Below are 15953 nucleotides of genomic sequence, written 5' to 3'. Positions count from 1 at the left end.
GCTTAACTCCATAGAAAGTGACTTTATCCCCTAGGGTTTTATCCTTTATTTTCAAAGACAAACTTGTGGATTAACCCGAATTAGAGTTCAGTCTCTGAAACGAACCAAATCCATAAGTTGGACCACTTTAAGATAATTTTTTGCAAGTCTTGCATGGTATAAATAGGGATTTTAGCTAGATACCAGCTTTAAAAACAATGAGGAATTAAGATTCAAGTAAACAAAAAGTATTAGTTGATCAAGGGATTAGAAGGTAGGGCAGTCAAGAAGTATCAGTTTATAAGACAGTTATGGAGCCGAATATTGGCCAGTCAAGAAGTATCATGTTAATAATTGTACAAAGCAGAGATGAGGATGTCGAGATGAATGAGTAGAAAGATTAGAAAAAATTAAATTAGAAACAAATACACTTGGGAAAACATAGGAGAAGCTCCAATAGACGATAAACTAAGCAAAAGTCGGTTGAGATATTATGGGCATGCTCAAGGAAGGTTGATTGCAGCCCCAATTAAAAAATGATTCAAGTTAAAGTTCCTAAGAGAAAGAGAGAGAGAGAACCAAAAGAACAAGGATGAAGAAAGTAAAAGAAGATATGAACTCACACTCGACAACAAAAGACTTAGCTTTAGACGAAATGGAAAGGAGGAACATGATTTGTTTAGCCGACCCCAAATGTTGGGATAAGGTTTTGTAGTTGTGATAAGTTAATAGGGTAGATGAAGATATTGAATTTAATTAAGGCATGAGAATAAATTTGATGAAGTCCTTACAAACTACTTTAAATAAGATTTATGTCCACTAAGAATCTCAATTTTGTCAAGTGATTCTTTTCACTTTCCTATTATAGATCTTTGGTCATGTCTTGACTTAATTTCATGTGAATTCCCTTTCCTTTTCCTTGCTTATTCTTTAACACTATTTCCATACAAATAATATATTTCAAGCACCGAATGATCCAGTCAACCAACCAGCAAGCAAGTCTAACACACTCCTTTGCAAACAAAAAATATATATATATAGCATAAAAAATAAGAAATGATTCTAAATTTCTTCAGCTTCGATACAATTTATGAAACTTCAATGAATATTTCTTTGCCCCAGTTGCACGTGAAGCACAAGTTAACGTGTATACTCCCAATTTTGTGATGACTGTAGATATGTATTCCCTTAGGACTCTTGTACATGATTTTATTAAATAAGTTGAATTAATATGCATCAAAAAGTAGACACCTTTCCAGAGGAGGGAGACTCATCCTAATTAAAAGCATTTTATCTAGTATATATCAACTTATGACATCTCTATTTTTAATCTTGGCAAATGTGGTCAATGAGAGAGAACATGGAGGAGTCTTCGAAATATCACCTTGTTTACTAGAAGGTGTGTGTTTATAAAAGGAATGATGGACTTGGGATAAGAACTACGATCATGAATCAAGCCTTGATGGAGAAATTCTTGTAGATAATCGGAGAAGAAGATTTGAGTCTATGGAGAAAAATCATTATAGGGATCGGCTGTGATGTAATGGGATAGGACCAGAGCGACATGGAGTAGCAGAGTTTGGAGAGTATCCATAAGGGTAACAACTACTTCAAGAAAGAGATAGGTTTTAGAATGGGAAGTGGAAATAGAGTGAAATTTCAAGAGGTTTGATGGCATAATTATTCCTTGTTGAGATCTTGATTTCCAATCTTATTCTCTGTATACAAAGAAGAATCATCTTGTGCAGAATATAACTGAACCAAGGGATGATTAACTCTTGGAACGTCGTTTTTAGAAGTAACTTAAGTAATTGAGAAATGGAGCTAGCATGAGAAATGATAGCTCTTGAACAAAGTGCCGAGATGGTAAACTCCTTGTCAAATCTTTTTAATCCGTACTTTCGAATCATGTCCATCATTACTTCTCCAACCCTTGCACTTGGATCAAAAATCCCATCGAAGACTGCTTTGTTATATTGTTGGTCGCTCTCAAGAATCTTAAGCATTGATAATTTAATCTCGTGGGAAAATCTCCATGAACTTCTGTGTTGTGCAAAGAAAATCTTGGTAACATCAATAGCCACCTTCATAATCACAATTAGTCCCATTTCTACTTGTTATTTCACATGTATTGCAATGTCAGTAATTGCTTATTTTGCAAGTTGGTTGTCCTTATAAATTTAATGATATAAGTGATCTTTTATGTGAGTCTGTTACCATTCGCAATATGTCGTCAAAATTTCGGGAAGAGTTCAAGGGGGTTTCTTTCAAGGAATTTATGTTTCAGTGGGATTCTTTGACAGCATGAGGTTGTGTAAGATATTATCATTTGGGTTATCTCTAAATGAAGGTTTTTCTTTCTGCTTATTGTATGTCAGTTGGTGCTCTTCCATAGGACACCTTAACCTCCAAGAGTTGCCCTTTTGTGCGTGTTGATTTTTTTTCAATATTTCAATGTTTAGTTCTTATCATCAAAAGAAAGTTCTCACTATCCTTTTATTCATATGTTTGTGCCTGAAAAGAAGGATTAGTGGACTGTAGGCCAAAGTGAAAAGTAGAACAATAATGCACTCTGTTGAAGACCACATTGGACAACTCTGTAGTTTTATTTCAAATTTCTTTTCTTCTTTTTTTTCTGGATTAATGATCATCAACAAGCCTGGGTACATTGGCCCAAAGAACACCCATAAAAATAATCTCAACAATTCTCTGCCGCACACTACCCCATTAAATTCCAAACTTTAAATTGTACTCTGGAGATAAAAGCATAGTCTTTAGTTCACTAAGAAAACTTCCTGACCCAGACTTGAAGATGCAATTTAAACTAAGAATCAGAGCTCAGCTTTCCTCTTACATCGTAGAACAATCAGAACCCAACCCATCCATTACCAAATACCAAAATCTCTTTTTCTTCCATTCAAGAAGTCCAGAAGGGAAAGAAAGAAAAAAAAGACACAAACCCTAGACCTTTCTCTCCATGCCTGAAGCCCATTTCAATTTTCAACTCACTTAGGTAATAGTAATTTCTGAAGACTCACATAAACTTAAACACGAACAGTTTTCTCCACTAAGAAACCCTAAATTTAGCTATCAAAGGATCCAATTATAAAACCCTAAATCATTCCCCACAACAGCTACTAAACATCAATCACCAGTTCCATTAACAGAATCTCTCCAACAAAACTATGGCAACTAAATTCTCAAAAACTTAACCCTGATCAATGAAAGAAAATCACCAAAATCTCTTAAAAACAAGATGCTTGATTAAACTCACCGCTACTGTCTGAGAGTTCGTACTCCATCGCCAGGATTTCCCAAACAGGTCTTCAACAAACAAGAGGAACAAAAACCCTAAAATCTACAGAAGATGTCACAACGAAGGTAAAAGAACATGGGATTCTTCAGATATTGAAGCTGAGATCAACTATGAAAAATCGAATAACGAATTAATGATCCTCCTCTGCATTTTTCTCAGAATCATGAAGAAGAACAACCGGATTTGAGAGCTCTGAAACAAGGGTTTTGGAGAGATTTCGAAGCGCAAAAGAGTGATTTTCCTAAGAAATTTAGTTGAGAGAGGGAAGCGAAACACGCGGCCTTTGAAAGTAGGAAGATGTGCTCGAGAGGGGAAAAGAACCGACGAAAGGAAGACACGGATTTGAAAAGTACTTTATAGCGTCCCTTTTTTTAGTTGATATAATTGGTTTTGAGTTCCAACACGGTGTGGTGTGGAGAGCGGCTGTAGGTAAGATATAGTGCTTGGATTGCTTTGAAATTTTGTACTTTATAAGAAGTTTTGATTTGAGGCAGACAAAAGCGAAGTCAAAATGAGGTTAATGCCAACATCTTCGTATGCACTAAGTGGTGGATTATTGAACCCTCCTACCACCCCACAACACATGCCACATAAGTCATTAATAAAAACAAATTTGAAAAAGAGAAATTTTAAGCATTATTTCTTTGAATTGTGGTTTAGGTGGCATGCATTAAGGTGTCGGAGGAGTATTTCCTTTAATCCTCCACCTTGGGTGTATAAGATTGGATTCAAATTATTATGGGGTGTTGCTATATTTGCATCCACTTTTTGAGGTAAGTTTATTTGCTTGGACCATCTTCAACCCTTATCCAAAGTCGGACTCAAATTTAAAATTTGAGTAAAAGTCACTTTTGATGCTACAATCCTTGAACCGAACTAATTTTATTCGAATTCAAATCAAGGAAAATTTTGAGTAAAACTCAAATCCTAACATTCATTCTTTTACATAAAAAAATTACTTTTCATACTAACTTAGTAAGTTTTCAAATATTACTAAGGGTCGTCAGGCCCATACGGATTATCACGTTGACAATTCAACATTAGAACCTTCTAGATTTCATGGAAAAAATCATATACAATTTTTATTTTTATTTTATCTTTTTTGGATTTCATCCAAGATGTTGAAAATGGACAACTATCAAATTGCCAAATTTAAAATTAAAATTCAATGGTGAAAATTAACTTTTTTTTCCAAAGTTTCTAAAATTTTGTCTTCTACAACTCTGTGGCATTGGATCATGTTTTAAGATGTTACAATGTGAGTTCAAGACCCTCAATAAGATTTGAAATCTTACTAAATTAGTATTTTTTTTTAAAGGACAACAGGGTTAAGGCAGACTCAGACTAACTACCAATTAGTAAGTTAGCCTAATTTTTTTCAACTTACCAAGAGTGCTTCATATCAAATGAAGCTTTTACTCAAAATGTTACTTAAATTAACGTAAAAATGAGTCATAGTTAGAGATTCTCTTAGTAAGACTAATGACAAAACAACACACTAAAATGCACACAGTCTATACGCAACTAACGTGGCAAATGAATAGAACCATAGATCTTTTCTTTGTGTATCCCGAAGAAAAGATTTATGGTGCTGTGCACTTGTCACGTTAGTCGCGTATGGACTGCGTATGTTTTAGTGCGCCCCTTAGTAAGTTAACTTTTTGTTCTTAAGTACACATGTCAAATGTGAAATTCTTCTCATTCTCCCTTACGATTTTATATTCATTTTATTCTCTTTCATTCTTCTTCTTCATAGTTCATATACATTTCTTCATTTTTTTATTTTTTTATTTGCATTCACGAAGATTTCTACGAGGATTTTGTGACAAAATAAATAATATTATTAGAATATGAGCAGTAAAATTCATTTTAAACATTAAAAAAAAAATTGATCTTTCATGTCAATGGTACAATATCAACATGGATAAAAACATGTTAACGTTGGACTATTGACATGGTTTAAAATATGATTTTTATTTGTGTTAACAGATATTTGTTGATTTAACTTTGTTTGCGTCAACAGGCACATCTGACATAGCGTTGACTAATCAAGGTCTAGAAAATCGTTTCTAAAGCCCTTATTGCATGAACTTTACAGATAAATTACACGCTATATCCCCTTATTAGACATAATGCTTGGTTATCCATATTTATCATAGATTTTAATAAAATAATGTATTTTAGAATTAATTATTGTTATTTACATGTAATAAGAGAAATTCGCAAAGTTTCAAGGTGAATCAAAAAAATCTGAAGTTACCATTGCGATTTAGGATTTGAAAATAAGATCAATGACCAAAATTCAAGTCATTTAGCCCCACTTGTATCGTAACACCTTGGTCAATGTGGGCGCCACGATAATGTTGGTAAGTCAACCCTCGAGATTCGTGTAGAAGCTTGACGGTTGAAGATTGTTCGCATTAAATTAGGATTTTGGTAATTTTGTAATTACGAAAGATCTCTGAACCCTAGAAACCCTAATCTAGTCTATATAAATAAGATATCAAACTAAATGCATCTCATCTCCCTTGAGATCAACTTCTCTTCTTTTATTTTTTAGTTTTAGGTTTTTATATTTTTCTTCCTTTCTTAGTCTAAAGTTTTTAAGGAGACTCTGTCGATTTCAGAATCAACAAGCAATAAAGAATTCATTTTCTATCATCTCTACTCTTTTTTTCATGTTTTCTTTATTTTATTATTCTTGCAATGATCATCGGCTAACTTCTCCGTTTATTAGTGTTTTTATTGTTATCGTAATTGTTGCATAGTTTATTGTGATAATTGTTAGGTAATTATTATTGGGTTAAACATTAATTGCTTCTCAAAGTTTTGATGGTTTATTCTTTGATAAGTTCAAGATGAACCATGCTACACAGAGAACAATTAATGTTTATCCAATAATCTTAGTTTAATTTATCACATACTTTCGATCTCGTTTCTATTTTAACTGTTTGATATTCCGATCCACAAACATTAGTTTTCTTTAGTGAATTGAGATAAATAGAGAACTAGAAATCATTGATAAAGTTTTGTGAAAGTGAATCCAATTGATCTACATTTCTCTATCGTATTTTAAACATTTTTCTTTAGTAGTTTATTTTAAGATAATTCCATCTTGAAAATTATTTTTAAATCGCTTGTTAAAATTTAATTGGATTTAAAGTAGAAAGATTTATGGATTAATATTGTTTCTATAGTTCAACCCTTGCTTGCCAAGGTCTTTCTTTTGTTATTATTTTTATCATCATCTACAGCTTGAACATTGACACAGAGATTTTTAGTAAAAAAATCATTTATTAGTAAAAAAAGTGAGTGCTAATAGAGCACCCCACTTATTATTTACCTTTTACAAATGAGCGTCTATTTACACCCACCCTAAAGTACCTTTACTTACTAAAATTTCTCTAGTTTCAACACAACCACCACCCTTATCTAATATTTTTTTCATGTGTTCTTTGTACCCGTCATCTCAACCAAATCTCATTCGATATTCTTCTTCATCTACGGCCTCTACCTACTCTCTCATTCTTCTTCTTCTTCTTATTGTTATTGTTTTCATATACAAAAGTTTCAATGAGGGTTTAATGAGAATTTTATGCTACAAGAAGTAATACCTTGAGATCTTACAAAGTAGGCTATCATTATCATGGAAACCTCAACTACTAATGTAGGGTTTATTAGAAAATCTTTACAGCTAAGATAAAAGAATCAAACACAGCTTCAATCAATACATTAGTACAAATACTGTAATGGAGATTAGGCAGGTTCCTACTGAATCAATTAAAAAAGATTTGATATCCTACTTATTGTATTCGATAGGATCATACCAAATCTTTTCAAGTAGATTTAATAGAATTAAATTTTATTGAATCACTTTTAGAAAACTAGTAAGTGGCATGTGTAAACACACATACATTACAAAAACTAGGATTTATAGATGATTTAAAATTTTATAATTATTTTGAAAATTTGAAATTGACCATCTAATTTTATATCATCTTTTTATCATTTATTATATCATAAGGTTTTTCTATGATTTTAATTATTAAATAAGGTATTTTGTAGGTAAAATAATCAAATAGATATTTTGTAATTTTAGAAAATTAAAAATTAATTAGCGTGATTATAGGAGGTCGTGAACTTGAAATTCTATTCCTTTTGACAACAATATCCTTGATAATGGCGAGGACTTTGAAATATGAATATATTTTTTTATTTTTCTGAGGATAAAGGTCGTAGTTTTGAGAAAATGAAAGTACATCAATGCCTGCCAACATGGTCAATTTTCAATATTTTTCTTGCCAAATTTGATACATGTAAACTATTCAAGTAATTAACATAAATCAACAAAACAAGAACTTTTAGAGGCTGAAGGAGAAGTTGAGACAATCCATCATGGAGACTGATGAAATAACCTCCAAATACAAAAATCTATATGACTTTCCATTCTTAGGGGCAGGAGATCCAAGAACTAAAGCAAGCCTTCATTGCTAGAACTTCATTACCAAACATAGATGCTTCAAAATACCAAGACTTTATCGAGACTGGCAGTCTAGTACTCCCCAATTATTTGTTTTTCTTTTTTTAATATTGTTTGAGTAATATGTTTTTTCATTTCTGTTCGTGATGTTTAGTTTTTTTTTGTTGCGTATTCGGTTGAAACCATTATTTCTCTGTTACTGATTTAATTTGTTCCTCATAAGAGAGGGCGAAAAATGATGAAACCTTGAGCAAGGAATGATCCCCCAACAGTTCTGTGAGCTTTTACTAAAAAACCATGGCAATCACTCAGTCCAAAAACAACATCTAATCTGTAAGACTTTTGATTTGGTGAGATATATTACCAAAATGTTCATTGTTTTTCTCTTTTGGTTAGTAATAATTCCTGACATAATTGCTTGGATTAATCAACAAATCACTTTAGAATTTGCTTTTCTTGCACGCGCGTTGGTTTGTTGTGGAAATTTATTTAAACCACTTCATTTGGCATGCACATTTGACATTAAATCTAACAAATACAACACAAGCAACTGAGTATTAATGATTTGGAAAGTTGAGTCTTTCTCTTCAAGTGTCTAAATAACCTTTGCCCCGGCGGCTCGCTTTGTGATGACTTGCACTTTGGTATCATTTTGATTCAAAGTTTTCTTTTTGAATTTTGGTAAAAAAAAGAGCACATTGGCATCAATACCAACTGTTGGGTTCTCTTTAATAGAGAAATTGCTTGCACCTTCTCACATTTTTGTTCTTTAAAAAAATGGATTAGTTGAGTACTAAATAAGATGTGAAGGCATTTACATGTAAGCCTGAAAGAGTTTGGGATTGAGAGAGAGAGGGGGAGCGGATCCTCTGTAGTTCAATATTCCTGAAAGTTCTTATAGAGGCGTTAAACGGTTCAAACAGTGCCACTTGGCAAATATAACAAAATCTTTCCATTGAAATATAGGAGACCATTCATTTTCAAGGCCATAGATCAGACTTAAAAATGCTTTTTTTTTTTTTTCAAATTTGATCCAAATCATATGATCATGACATGACTAATGCGTTAGATTTTAATTTTCAACATGGAATCTTTACTAGGAGAGAGAGAGGTAAGGGCCCAATAATCTTAGAAGGGAAAATTTCAAAATATGAGACGTTATATCACACAAGGAATCCGATCTTAGCCTCTTACATAAGAACATGCATTGTAGGACCCCGTTGGGAATCCCAAAAACCATCCCAGTCAAAGTTTAATATGCCTTAAACTTTTTAAATATTATTTGCCAACTTTGTGAGGCCCACATCTATGAATTCACTTGTACAAAATTTTTCTCTAAAATTGGTTCAACTATTGTTATTCTGAAAATCATTATAAAATAGAATCAGTTCAAACAAATAATTATTTTAATGCTTGAACCGAAAAATCTAATAATCAAGAATTGGCCTTGAACTTGGCAAAGTTTTGGAAAATTAGATGTTGGGTCAGATCTATAATGGAAAAGTTTTGATTGGACCTAAAATTTTTGCCCAAACCTGACCCATTTAGTGACATGTCCAGGCCTTTAGGAATATTTCATGTCTAAGTCCAGCCCATCTGTAGCCTGATAAGATTGAATTTGGACCAACTCACACTGTTTGCCTTTAGAGAGAGAGAGAGAGTAGCCAATTGACAGCATGATTTCAAAACTCGTCCGAGTTAACTTGATATCAGGGTTGAACGATATAAACACATAAGTCAATTTTTTGAACGAGATTTAATACCTCACATTCATTTTTAAATTTTTTGGACAAGACGTCTCAAACGTATCGGAAAACTCGTCCAAGACAACTCGGTATCTGGCATAAACGAGACAAGACGTGAAACCGAGTTATAAAACCATGATTGGCCGTCACCTCGAAGTTGTAAACAATAATGTGAGGATTCATACCGGGGGACTTTGTTTTTCACTGCACTTACGAGGAAGTGCACACATAACCATAGATACTTTTCACTTGTATCTCGAGGAAACAATCCATGGCCACCACACAATGCAGTGTGACACACCGTGAAAACAAAGTTCCGCTAGGATGTTCCTAATGTGAATTGTTAGTCCTGTAAAATGTCAAAACCTACTAATGTCTAATCAAAGATGTCGTAAAGAAAGAATATCTGGGATCAAAAGTCACACACGTTATAGGGTTCACATGGAGACAAGTCAAGGTCGTCTTAGTTTGGATATGTATGATCTCTATCCTCATTGCAAATTTGTATTAAGGTAATGAATGATTAATACTGGATGGGACATCTTGACGTCGTGGCGCTTGAATGCTCATAGATGCATTTTTTTTTAGATAAGAGTAAAACGCATCAACGGACATGCGCGCGCCACCACATCAAGGTGTCTCCCAATGAGGTCACTCGAGCACGACTCATAATGAATCTTTACTTTTCACCATCACGACATGAATAAGTTTATACTAAAATGAGAAAAATACTAACTTCAAATTTACAATTGAGATGGAACGATATTCCTAGCGATTCCTTATTAAAAATAATCCCCAAGAAATCCATATTTTTTCCTTGCATCTCAATTGTATGATTGATACTTTTAAAAACGAGATAATTCCCAAAAACATGTGCAACGTTTGGTCCAACTCCCATTCCAGTACAGTATTGTTCACTTTAATTCTCAAATCGTGCAAAATGTGTAAAAATTATAAAAAAAAACCGATAATGAAATTATTGTTATACCCCTTCCACAATTTTGGAAAGCTATAATATCATTGATTTTTGTACGAAGCAATGAATCAATAGAATTCACAATCACACCATTAATCAGACCACGATGTCGTTGCTAATTTATTTTGGGAAAACTACGATTTCGTTAAGTTTTGGAAGCTATGATATTGGTGATTTTTGTACAAAGCAACAAAATGAATTGGAAAACTACTAGATCGTTGATTTTTTGTACCCCCAAAAAAAATTAAGCAAAGAAGTCAATAAAAGGGTATAACAATAATTTCATTACACGCTTCGTCAATAATTTATTTTGGAAAAGCTACGATTTCGCTAGTTTTTGAAAGCTACATGATTGGTGGATTTTGCACAAAGCAACAAAATCAATAGAAAAGCTTCGAGACCGTTGATTTTTGTTCAAAGCAAAGAAGTCGATAGAAAAGGTATAACAATGATTTCATTATCAGGTGTTTTTTTTTTTTTTTTTTTTAACTTTTACATGCTTTTCATGATGTGGAAATTAAAATGAATAATGTAATGGAATGAGAATTTTTCCATATTTAGCGCATGAAATTGTGATTTTCCTTTAAAAAAATCCATTTTGAGGTTGGAATATACCAAAAATGATTCTTTAGAAAAAAAAAATATCTTAAGAATCGATCTCTATTTATCGGAAAGAAACTTGTGTTCATCCTCCAATCTCAACAGCAGATTTGATGTTTTTCCTCGAAAGTCATTGAAGGATAGTTTTATCTTTTGTCAAAAAATGAAAGTTTATAATGCAACCTCAAAGCTTTCAAACAATTGGGTGGCTTAAAATTCTTTTCTCTCTATTGTTTGATAAGAAAAGGAGTTCTACTGTTGATTTAATTTTTTGTGTTGACGATCATGTAAAGGGATTCATTCAGTTAAGAAATTAGTACTACAATATCCATAGTTTAAACTAAGAGAAAAACACTTAATAGTTAATATACCTTAATATAGGGTTTTCTTGCTAAATATCCCTAATTTTTAAACACCATGATAATTTTGTTAGTAAAGTTTTTTATTTTATTTTATTTTTTAAAGTGAATTATTCAAAATTATTTTTCATTTATATAATAAAACACCACCGAGTTGGAACAGTTGTGTGTAACACAAACGTCCAATCAACTACAATGTTGTTAGAGACAGATCTCTCATCATCTAGAGCTTTGTGGGTTAAACCTCACATCAAATTATAATATCTTGGGACCCACTTTGTTTTCTTTATTTTTTACCTCCTCTAATTTTATTATATTTTTTCTTCTACCCATTTAATATACTTCATTATTTTTCGTCTTTTATTCATTTAATCTTAATTTTTTTAATAATATCCCTCTAACTCTATTTTTTTTTTTACTTTTACCCCCTTAACCCGAAAGAGGATACCCCTCCTTTAATTTTACTATATTTTCTCTTTTATCACTTTAATCTATTCTATTATTTTTCATCTCTTACTCCTTTGATTTTAATTTTTTTTAATAATATCCATTCTATCAAGTTATAGTTTTTTGAGCCCATTTTATTTCATTTATTCTTCACCTCTCTTAACTTTACTATATTTCATCTTTTACCAAATTTTAATCTATTTTATTATTTTTCATTTTTTATTCTTTAATCTTAATTTTTTTTATTTATAATAATACCCCTCCAACTTCATTTTTACCTCTTAACCCGAGAGAATATATAACACTGGTGAATTCTAATATAATTATAAAGATCATCTCTCTCAACATATTTTTTATGATGAGATTTCCAATGGCTATTGCAATAATATTTTGATGATTCGTATCAACAAAAGCATTATAAAAGGAGTAATCTATAACTGTGTTTGTTCCGATAGCAACATATAATGTCTACGTGGCACATTTTTATTGGAGAATAAATACATCGGGCTGCGTGTCATATAGAAGACAACTTAATTAGGAGCCTAATGTGTTTTAAACTCCAACTAAAATGTATCATGTAGACATCGTGGACACCTAACCTGATCCTTATTCTTATAAAATCGTCGGAGTGTTATTGTAATAATCATTGAAAATCTCATGTAAATTAAGAAAGATGGCCTTTTTGTATGTAAAAAGTTGTATTTTTAAGAAAAATGATCTTCATATATACTAAAATGGTAGTTTATATTTACACTTTTTAAAATCTGGAGAATTTAGTTGAAAATATATATTAAGTTGCTTAATAAGAAAATCTTATGTTAGGATGTATTAAGAAAATTTCCCCTAAAATAAGGACAAGATAGAAACAATAGCATGATAACAATATTGACTTCAATCGATTCCACTATTCAAAGATAATGATTTGTTGCATTTTATTAATAAATAGTAGTAAATAATGATTATCGTAACAAGTTGTAAGAGCATTTTGTCAAATTATTTTTTTAAAATATTTTCAAATACAAATAATATTGGTACTTCAGTCTTTTAAGTTTGAAGTTAACATTCAAACATTTAAATTCAAAATTTATTTTTGAGCACATTTTTCAAATTGACTTTTCTAGGATGATCTGATCACTTTAGTCTCCAAATAATGGTTAAGATAGGAAAGAGATTCCCCAGGTTTCTAGGGGGAAAAAATACATGAATCTTTAAAGGTTATGTTTGAATTGAGAGAAGTGGAGAGAAGAGAAACTTATTAAAAGAAGAGAAGAGAAAGGAAACTCAATTTCTCTCCACCATGTTTGGATTGATAGGAGAGAACTTGGGATAACTTTAAAATTTTAAAATATCATAAAAGAGATCTAGGGGCAAAGTTGGAATTGTAAAATATTTATAAGGGTTTCTCTCCATTTCTCTCATCTTCTCTCCACTTTTAGAAAGAAAGAAACCTAACATTTTTTTCTCTCCAATTTTTTTCTCTTCTCCCCACTTAACAATCCAAATAAGAGAAATGGAGAGAAACTCATTTATTATCTTCTCTTCTCTTCATTTCTCTCAATTCAAACATAGCATAAGTGTTGGTTTCTTTTTTGAATCCCTTGGGAATTTCTTCCTATTTTAGTTGATGAAAATTTTCATTCTAAAATTATCAAAAGCATGATTAATGTATTAAAATTTTAATATTACACATCCTTGACCTTGCTTCTTATCTCCGTGTCATAGGTCAACATAAACCAAATTTTAATCAACTTAATTAATCTTTCATTTTAACATAAAAAAATACTCTTACATTAAAAAAAACAAAGACAAAGAAGCTATCATTTTCTTACTTTCTCTAATTTATAGTTTCGGCCCGCTCTCATGCTAGACCCCTATTCCCTCTACCCAATTGTTTACTTTGAACTTCGTTAAACCAATTCAATTCTATCCTAATTCTACCAAATTAAATTTTGTCATCAATCGACAATATTGGATTGACAACGATACTTACTCTTCTCAAATTATAATAGCAAAGAAATGACATTAGTACTCCAAATGCACCATTGAAATAGTATCTTTTAGACTGTTAAAAGTTATGTTTTAAATTTAAAAGTCACTTTGTACTTAGGGTCAGTTTGACTGAATGGAAAGTCAATTTTCAAGAATTTAAAAAAGTCATAAAAAAAAATGGTGGTGGAAAATGGTTAGGGTTGGAAAATCAATTTCTATTGTTTGATTGCATCTAAAAAAAATTGGGAAAAAGAATATGAGAAGAGAGAGAGAGAGAGTTAAGCAGATGCTTAAAGAGGAGGAGAAAGCAGAAGGATAAGAGTAAAAGAAAGAGGGTTGGGGCAGCGATGACAATGGCAATAGTGAAGGAGAGAGAGAGAGAGACCGCTGACGACAAAGTAGAGGGTGTGTGTCAAATGTGACGATAATGGTGGCGGAGAAGAAAAAAAAATAGAAAAAAATTAGAATTTTGATTTGGAAATAGAAATTGAGATTGGATTTCATTTATTCACCTATACAGTAAATTTTATTTTTTCACCTATATATTTTCCATGGGTATAAGTAAAAAAATGAAATCTCACCTTATTGGATTTTTGGAAGAGGGTGAAAATCCATTTTTCATAGAAAAATGCAATCAAACACATTGAAAATTTCATTTTTCATGTAAAATGGTCTTTCAACCCCTTTTTCATGTCCAATCAAACACACTTTGGGATTCCTCCCGAGTCAATTCATCAAGCTAACTTTTTGATTCGGCCTATGATTTTCATTTACGACAAAAATACTAGGATTATTTTTGGTAAAGTAATTGTTTAATTAGAAAAAATGATAAATTATGAGTATTTTGTCCCCTTACAACATGCCAATCGTGCTCTAAAAAAGTTGAGTCGTGATTTTCTAACTCCCCCTTTGACACATGCCTCGTGAAGTGGCATGGGTTAGAACCATAGATTTTTTTTTGCTTTGGGATACACAATTGCATATATATATATATATATGCAATTGTGTATCTCGAGAAAAATAATATGATCTAGCACATACTATGTTGTGTGTGTGTGTGCGCGCGTACTAGGGGTGCAACTTGGTTCGGTTTAGAGTAAAATCAGAACCGAACCGACCAAGATCGGTTCTATTATATGAGAACCAAAACCGAACCGAATTGGTCTAGAATCGAACCAACCCAAACCGACCTTAATTCGGTCTGGTTCGGTTCGGTTCGATGGATTGTCAAAAGAGAGAGAACATTCGAATTCTACACAAAATTGATCCCCAGTTCTTCGATTTAAAGTTTGAATTTCAAACCCTATAATTACTAAATATCAGCACAATATAAAAAGGAGTAAAAAATAAAATAAAAAAGAGAAAAAAACCTATCGCAGATCGTATATCACTGGCCGCAGTTGCAAATCGGAGGTCGCAGCCGCAGAGAGAGAGAGAGAGAGAGAGAGAGAGAGAGAGAGAGAGAGAGAGAGAGAGAGAGAGAGAGAGAGATGTGCCGATGGCAGCCGCAGGTTGCAGGTCGCACCGTCGCAGCCACAGAGACAACGATTGAGAGAGAGAGACGGTTGTAGCCGGTGGCAGCGCAGGTTGTAGTCACAGCTGCAGTCGCAGCCATGGAGATAGAGACGAGAGACGAGAGACGAGAGACGAGAGACGAAGAGGGAGATGAGGGAGACGAAGAGGGTTTTTATTTTTAAAAAAAAAATTACATTTTTGTTTTTATATATAGTATCAATTTTCGGGTTGATTCGGTTATTTATCAACCCTGAATCGAAAATCGAATCGAACTCATCGGTTCTTATTTTCTTTAATCCGAAATCGACCCGCATTTAACTAAAACCGACCCAATCCAATCCAAAATTCATGGATTGGTTCGGTTCTCGGTTTGAACTGAATTAAGTTGCTGTAGACACCCCATTTTTGCATCCGCCTGATTAATCAACTCGTCAACCCGATTGCAATGATTCCCAATGATGGATGTGTATTCCATTGCTTTACTTTGTTACCAGATATGTTTCAGAAATCTGAATGAGGTATCTCGAATTGACAAAACCTTAGAAAC

General features: G+C 32.4%; 1 protein-coding gene across 2 annotated transcripts in view; it reads right to left on the bottom strand.

Annotated features, from left to right (window-relative positions):
• LOC147396809 (protein EMSY-LIKE 3-like) overlaps window positions 1–3713 on the bottom strand; it is a 29642-nt gene extending 25929 nt beyond the window's left edge. Inside the window, exon 1 of one of the 2 annotated variants that reach the window (XM_086452014.1) lies at window positions 3254–3713. In XM_086452014.1, coding sequence (XP_086308140.1) covers window positions 3254–3281 — 28 coding nt within the window. In that variant the 5' untranslated portion in view covers window positions 3282–3713. The remainder of the gene's footprint in view (window positions 1–3253) is intronic. The other variant, XM_086452013.1, reaches the window with a different exon arrangement.
• Between the last annotated feature and the right edge of the window lie 12240 nt (window positions 3714–15953).

This window comes from Akebia trifoliata, chromosome 8, assembly GCF_017979445.1.
Source record: "Akebia trifoliata isolate Shusen 1 chromosome 8, ASM1797944v1, whole genome shotgun sequence".
NCBI classification, from domain to species: Eukaryota; Viridiplantae; Streptophyta; class Magnoliopsida; order Ranunculales; family Lardizabalaceae; genus Akebia; species Akebia trifoliata.
This window is presented reverse-complemented; position numbering and strand designations above follow the sequence as displayed.